At 42.0% G+C, this 7,628-nt stretch overlaps 1 protein-coding gene across 5 annotated transcripts; it reads left to right on the top strand.

Moving 5' to 3' along the window:
- The first annotated feature begins 47 nt into the window (after positions 1-47).
- LOC121533566 (MAU2 chromatid cohesion factor homolog) lies at positions 48-5,862 on the top strand. 5 transcript variants are annotated; one of them, XM_041839628.2, is made up of 19 exons: positions 48-383; positions 686-703; positions 876-941; positions 1,064-1,159; positions 1,281-1,375; positions 1,599-1,626; positions 1,798-1,953; positions 2,131-2,277; positions 2,411-2,501; positions 2,613-2,716; positions 2,938-3,015; positions 3,128-3,193; positions 3,307-3,390; positions 3,482-3,531; positions 3,709-3,786; positions 3,901-4,012; positions 4,194-4,284; positions 4,403-4,530; positions 4,691-5,862. In XM_041839628.2, the coding sequence occupies exons 1-19, from the start codon at positions 150-152 to the stop codon at positions 4,763-4,765; spliced, it is 1,797 nt and encodes a 598-aa protein (XP_041695562.1). In that variant the 5' UTR covers positions 48-149; the 3' UTR covers positions 4,766-5,862. The 5 variants fall into 5 exon arrangements, with proteins under 5 accessions (XP_041695562.1, XP_041695560.1, XP_041695563.1 ...); XM_041839626.2 differs by having other exon boundaries at positions 3,128-3,202; XM_041839629.2 differs by having other exon boundaries at positions 876-947; positions 1,798-1,905; positions 3,128-3,202.
- The last annotated feature ends 1,766 nt before the right edge of the window (positions 5,863-7,628 follow it).

Genomic DNA, 7,628 nt, shown 5'->3' with positions numbered 1-7,628 from the left:
TTTATCAGTTTGAGGGCACGTACAATTGTTTTGGACTACAAGTCCCATGGATATTTTCAAATCAAACGTTGGACTCCACGCGAAATCACGCGAGGGTGACACAGCACTCAGTACTTGTTGTTGTTGTTGTTGTTGTTGTTGTCGGGAAAATGGCGTCCAACGTAGAGGCCCCGGAATCGTGGTACCTCGCCCTCCTAGGCTTTGCAGAACATTTCCGCACCTCAAGTCCACCCAAAATTCGTCTGTGTGTGCATTGTCTTCAAGCGGTTTTCCAGTTTAAACCTCCGCAAAGGGTGGAGGCCAGAACTCACCTTCAACTCGGCTCGGTGCTCTATCATCATACGAAGAACAGCGAGCTCGCGCGGAGCCACTTGGAGAAAGCGGTGAGGGAGAGTTTGGGAAAGCTCGAGGATGGAACCAGAGACGCGCTGATCGAGGCCTTGAATAGTCAAATTGGAACAGTAACAAGTTCCATAGCTAGCTTTAGATCCTGGCTTTCTGGTATCAGTCATAAGTATTTGCATTCAGAAGATAATTTGTTAGCATGATAGCCTAGCAGGCAGGTCTGCGCATCTTTCACTCATTCACTGTGTTAGAAGTTGCTACTACTGTTGATTGCTTTGACTGCATGCAACATTTTACTGTATTTTGTCTCTAACATATCCTCTTTTCTATTTTGTTTCAGTGGTTAATATCACAACAAGTATCCTTTTCAATTCTATGGTTTCAACCCCAACACTACAGTAGCTAGCATTATAATGTCGTGCAATTCTGCAGAACATTGCTCAGTTCTGTGTTTGCTGTTCCATTATGCCTCGATAGTCAAATTCTGTATTAAATGGCAATTAAGTGGTTTCCTTCACAGAATATCTCAGATCCCACAGTTTGAAGATGTTAAATTTGAAGCAGCAAGTCTTTTGTCAGAACTCTACTGTCAGCAGGTACCGGTAAATAAAGCTAAAATACATTTTCCTGCTTTTGCGATGTCTGGAGACCCATTTGACATGCGTTTTCATGAATGTGTAAGGTCGAGTAGTTTTGATTCTGTATTTGTTATTTTCAGAATCTGGTGGATTCTGCAAAGCCTTTACTGCGAAAGGCAATCCAGATCTCACAGCAAACTCCCTATTGGCACTGTCGCCTGCTGTTTCAACTGGCGGTACGTTGTACTGTAAGATGTACTGTAAATACTGACTGAACTGACTTTTCTCTTTTGGATGTTTGATTGTAGGCCTTTACATTGCAGTGTATTGAATGTATCTTATTTTTTCCTTTATCAGCAACTGCACACTCTGGAGAAAGACCTTGTGTCTGCCTGTGACCTCCTAGGGGTCGGTGCTGAGTATGCCAGAGTGGTGGGCTCGGAATACACCAGGTACTGTAACCTTGCTGCGCTGAACTATTTACATTTTCTGTCCATATTTAATAATCCGTAAAACATGTTATGTTAAACATGCCCTCCAATTAACTGAATGAAAACATTTCTATAAAGGTCAGCTGAATATGTATGCACTCACTAACTGTAAGTCGCTCTGGATAAGAGCGTCTGCTAAATGACTAAAATGTCAATGTAAATATGTAATGTGTGTTTTTCACAGGGCACTGTTCCTCCTGAGTAAAGGAATGGTAAGTCTCAAATTCTTTGTTATGAAAATGCAGAATTTTGTATCTGTCATTAGCATTTTAGTAAGGATCAGCAGATATCTTAATTATGCAATGCGCTTATAGCATGGGAATAAACAAATATTTTGCACTAGAGAATCCATACCATAATGTTCTGTTTGTCCTGTGTATCAGCTCCTACTGATGGAGAGGAAGCTGGGGGAGGTGCACCCTCTGCTCACGCTGTGCGGGACGATCGTGGAGAACTGGCAGGGAAATCCCATCCAGAAAGAGTCTCTCAGGGTATTTTTCCTGGTGCTGCAGGTCACACACTACCTGGATGCCGGACAGGTAAAGACTCCTGTCAGGCTGGATCAAGACCAGGGATGCACCAACTGTGGTCCCCAAGGGCAATAACACCCAAGATTGTAGTCGTGCACCCCTGGACAAGATGTATGCTTTCCCACTAGTTTGTAGTGTAGTTGAAACAGCTTCACTGGTATTGACCACCTCCATGTTGTGTTGCAGGTGAAGAGTGTGAAGCCCTGTCTTAAGCAGCTGCAGCAGTGCATCCAGACCATCTCTACACTCCATGATGATGAGATCCTGCCCAGTAACCCTGCTGACCTCTTTCACTGGCTGCCCAAGGAACACATGTGTGTTCTCGTCTACCTGGTGAGCCCCATCTTTTCCCTTATCATCTGATACCTGAGGACTGATCCCCCATAGACACTTGTGCAGATCTGAAAGGATTAGATAGGTAATAGCAACATGTTACATGGTAATAACCTTGTTCTCTATGTTCCAGGTGACCGTCATGCACTCCATGCAAGCAGGGTATTTGGAGAAGGCACAGAAATACACAGACAAAGCGCTCATGCAGCTTGAGAAACTAAAAAGTAAGTGATTTGAAGGCCACATGCCTCGCCTCTTTTCTGCACTACTATCAAAATCATCTGTTTAACACTCACTGTTGTCTAAAACGTCTTGTTCACCCCCCTTTATTTCAGTGCTGGACAGCAGTCCCATCCTCTCCACGTTCCAGGTCATTCTGCTGGAGCACATCATCATGTGTCGGCTAGTCACTGGTCACAAGGCTACTGCATTACAAGAGGTAATGTAGAAGCAGCTATAGACCAATTTTATTTCTGTTGAACTCATTCACTCTGAAATTAAACACTGTGCGAAGTTACAGTGGAATGTTAAAAGTTGAATCAAAGTAGCTACTGGAATATATGAAGGGCAGTTTGGTGCCCGTTGACAGTTAAGATGGGATAGAGATAAGGAACAGCATGTCATTTATGAAGATGATGACTTTCTCTCTCCATATCCCAGATCTCCCAGGTCTGCCAACTGTGCCAACAGTCCCCCAGGTTATTCACCAATCACGCTGCTCAACTCCACACTCTACTAGTAAGTATTTGAAACCTTCACCCAGAATACATACCCTCAATTCACTGTCTTGAATAACACAGTTTACCACCCACTTCTCTAACTGGTGTTAAAATGCTGTTCCATTTTTCAGGGCCTGTATTGCATATCTGTCAACTGTATGGACAATGCAGAGGCACAGTTCACTGCCGCTTTGCGGGTAAGTGACGTAAGTTGTAACGCTAAGCTTATTATATGGGTCCTGCATGTGTTCAATATATATTACATTGTCACATTTTGGATAGTAAGTTAATCTGTGTGTTTCCTTTCCAGCTAACCACGCACCAGGAGCTGTGGGCGTTCATTGTGACAAACCTCGCCAGTGTCTACATCAGGGAAGGAAACAGACACCAGGAGGTTAGTAGAAACACACAATCACACACACACACTATTCATTTTTACTCAAAATAAATGATTGTCAACTGTATTAACTTTGTTTCTTTTAAAGCTCTACAGTCTCCTTGAGAGGATAAACCCTGATCACAACTTTCCTGTGAGGTGTGTAAACACGTATTGCGTAACACAGAGATTTGAATGGTTACTCAATTTTGCTTTGTAATCCAAACACATTCTCAGAGCCAACTACCTTGATTTTGAAGGCTAAGACTGCAGCCCATTGCTGAGATGGTGTATTGACTACAAGCTGACCGACATGTTTGTTTGGTTGTGTTGCAGCTCTCACTGTCTCCGCGCTGCAGCTTTCTACATCCGAGGACTCCTGTCCTTCTTCCAAGGACGCTACAACGAGGCCAAGTGAGTTTCCCCCACCTTCTCTTTTACTGAGTTGCTGAGAAGTGTCCCATACGTCCTCACATTTTCTGTGGTAATTGGAAAATAAATCATTTCATGATGATATTCTTATTGCAGACGGTTCCTTAGAGAAACTCTAAAGATGTCCAACGCGGAGGACCTGAATAGACTGACAGCCTGCTCACTGGTTCTGCTAGGCCATATATTCTATGTACTGGGAAACCATAGGGTAAGATCACTCCACAATGGTCACAAATTGATCTTTTGCTAGGAACATCTACCCTGCCCCTATACAAAAAAAATGGTATGGGTCCATGGCGTAGTGTATAGTATACATTTTATTCAACATGTGCGGAAAAAAGTATTTGTGTATGTAGCTTGCATAACAATATGTTTTTGTTTTTCTCTAGGAAAGCAACAACATGGTGGTCCCAGCGATGCAGCTGGCTAGCAAGATCCCTGACATGTCTGTCCAGCTGTGGTCCTCAGCACTTTTAAAAGGTACGCCCCTACCTGTACATTTATTTTGGCTTTGGATTGAGCTTCAATGCTCCCTACTAAGCTCAAAGTATTTGATGTAGGTTTCCTTGACCACGCTGTTTTTGTTTCGTCTGTGTAGATCTGAACAAGGCCCTGGGAAACACCATAGATGCCCATGAAGCAGCTCAGATGCACCAGAACTTCTCCCAGCAGCTTCTCCAGGACCACATCGCTGCCTGCAGCCTCCCCGAACACAACCTAATCAGTGTACGTATCAATTTATCTTTGTTAACTTTTTATCTTTAATTATTACTGGTGTCAAAGTTGTGTATCGTAAATAGATAATATAGCTTGTTTAGCTGTGTTTCTGTCTGTCTGTCTGTCTGGCTCAGATGTGTAATTAACTATACTAATCTCTCTGTGACAGTGGACGGACGGCCCACCACCTGGGCAGTTTCAAGCCCAGAACGGCCCGACAACCAGCCTGGCCAGCCTGCTATGAGCACTTGGCTCCATCATACACATGCATACGAGAGAGCGAGAGCAAACTAACAACACACAAGGGCTACCTTTCTTCTAGCCTCAAAGATGTCTATAATTCAATTATCGTTTCTTTCTGTCTTATGAAAATTAGAGGGGGAGTGGGAAACATAATAGCAGTTATACGATTAATTTATTAATGTTGATATTTTTGTAACTTTTGAAAAATATTTTAAGCTTTTCTTTGTATGAATGCCTTTTTTTCCTATGCATGGAAGTTACTGATGTTGATTAACTCTACATGTGTTGCTACCATTTGCTGAGGATTTTCACAGCTAATCCTTGTTTTGTAGCACCACATCCAAATGAATTAGTGTAGGTACACTTGGCATCACTTCTCATGTATTGAACCAGCAACATGTTTTGTTTCATGTTATGTTTGGACTTGAATGTTAAATTGGTAGTGTTGAGCAAAAGGGTTTGAATTTCTTCCTGCATGAGTGCAAGAGAGAATAGTGAAAGAATTGAAATGTCCATCAAGTGCAGTTACTTAATAGACCAGCAGGTGTCCCTGTTGAGCTGTTTTGCTAAACCTGCTTTGAGAGAGGATTTTTCTGTATCATTTGGCTTGTCATAGATCACCGATTTGCCCATTTTGAAGATGCATCACAAACTCACAACTATTATTGGCTATACATATAAATTCTAGTTCATTTATTGAGTTCCATAGATCATGAAGTTGGACATTTTTTGAACATACGAGAAACTTTTGGGTTAAGAAAATCAATGTATTACCTTTTGTTATGTTATAATTTCTCTTTATAGTTCTAGTAAAGGGTTTTCTTTACAATACATTGTATACATATGCCACATCGGAAACCTTTATTGTACAGTGACATTTTATAAAGTAAATGTAGTCAAGTGTGTAATGTATTTTAACTACCAGTATCCCATGTAGAAATCCAACTCAATGCTTGATATTTAAGTCAATCTATATGGACACATCAGAAGCTTGAGTATTTGCCATATTCTATCCAATGCCTATGTTTTTATTGCTTATATTTTTTTCAATATTTTGAGGAACAAAAGTCTGAATAAATGTGGTATTTGCAACCATAATTATGTGTTGTTTAAGAATCTTCAATTTGCAGCACATATGATTTCATACCATGATAACTATTTATGAAAGACATTTATGTCAACATGAACCATAGGTGAGTGCAATTCACCTCCTGAATTAATTTAATTGTGAATACACACAGTAGCCATTGTGTGCTGTACTGTGGCAGCTAAATACAATATATTTGTGCTAGCTAGCCAACGTTTAATTATTGCTGCGTTATGAAAGGAACTAGACACGGACACGAATTATCTGCTTAGTGTGTTAACACACTATTGGTGGTTTGTTGTGACCAAGTGTTGGTGCTAAACTGTGTGTTATTGGATGCTAGCATGCTAGTTAGCTATGGTGTCATAGTTAGCTAGCTGAATAAAGTGGGTTGAGTCTATTCCTTTAAACATTGAACCGCTGTGGTTCACAACAATTCTGATTTCTAAAGGTGGAAGTTGGGAGAGTTTTTGTTCGGGTGGTTCAGTGAAACAATTATAGTTTCTGAGGTGGAAGTTTTGGTGAGGGAGGCCCTGCTCTCTCCTCTCCCAGATGTTTAGTTCATTTCATTCCGATCTCCTCTGCATTATTGTAGCCATTTGCTACAGCCTGTCAACTATGCCTCTGCCCAGTGGCGGCTCCTGAAAAAATTCTCAGGAGGGGCAATTTTTCTGATGATTTAGGTGACCTACACACATTTTAAAAAAGATATGTCCAGCAACAACATGAAGACAGGGGCAGCATATAAGTCAATACCAGAAGCATTTATTGACTGATCTGGGGAGATGGATTCCAGTTTCTGTGACAGATTATAAATAATCTCTGATGCCTTTGTTATATTAGCTTTTGGTTGAATGTACTGTCGTAGTAAATATATAATGTTATAGCTTGGTCTGACTAAAATCTTGTGCATGACCCATTTTGTGTTGGGCGTTTGTTTTCAATCAATGCTGTTCCTATCCTATAACAATGGACAAAAGAGTCCTATCTTGTCAGCCTTGTCAGCAGGTGGCCAAGGACAACACCCACGCCATAGGTCTCTCAGTTCTTCCAACTCACGAGTTCTTGCTCTGAGGACACACACACACACACACACACACACATCATCACTGATAACACACACACACACACACATCATCACTGTTAAACACACACACACACACACACACAAATCCCCTCTCTTTAGGCTGAACATTTGAAGACAGAGAACCCGACTCAGAGCCAATGCAACAGTGGAGGGGACCTCGCCCAACTCATCAGGACCAATCAGAAGATCAGAACTACTAGATTCAACCTACATCATTTATTGTATAAAATGTCTGCACACAATGTTTTCGGGGCTCTCTTCAGATAGCTCCCTAAGAGTTTGACGAACGAGTCCGTGCACGCGATTCCAGATATCTTTACCTCTGAATAAACTGCCTTTATTATACCATATCCACCCTGTCCAAAGTCTCTACTTGGTCTCAGTTCTCCAGTAAACTTGTGATTATCAACAGTACACAACGGTAACAAACAATTGGGGGACTCACGGGGCAGATAGTAAGGTCGCAGTGACACAGAAAGCAGTTCAATGTCGGGGGTACAGAGTCGCTCTCTTACCAGGATCGCGGTCCGCTCTGACCAGGGTGAAGCCGGCCGGCTCCACTTCTCTGTCCGGGACTCTGTCATCCAGCCAAGTCTCCCAGCTGTATTGGATTCCGCTGCCAGCAGCGTTTTCATTATTTAGTCCGTTCGTAGCGGGTATGTACACGATCAACAAGATCAGTCCAAAACC

Source organism: Coregonus clupeaformis, chromosome 20 (genome assembly GCF_020615455.1).
Source record: "Coregonus clupeaformis isolate EN_2021a chromosome 20, ASM2061545v1, whole genome shotgun sequence".
NCBI lineage: Eukaryota > Metazoa > Chordata > Actinopteri > Salmoniformes > Salmonidae > Coregonus > Coregonus clupeaformis.
The sequence above is the reverse complement of the archived record's forward strand: the minus strand, read 5'-3'. Positions and strand labels throughout refer to the sequence as shown.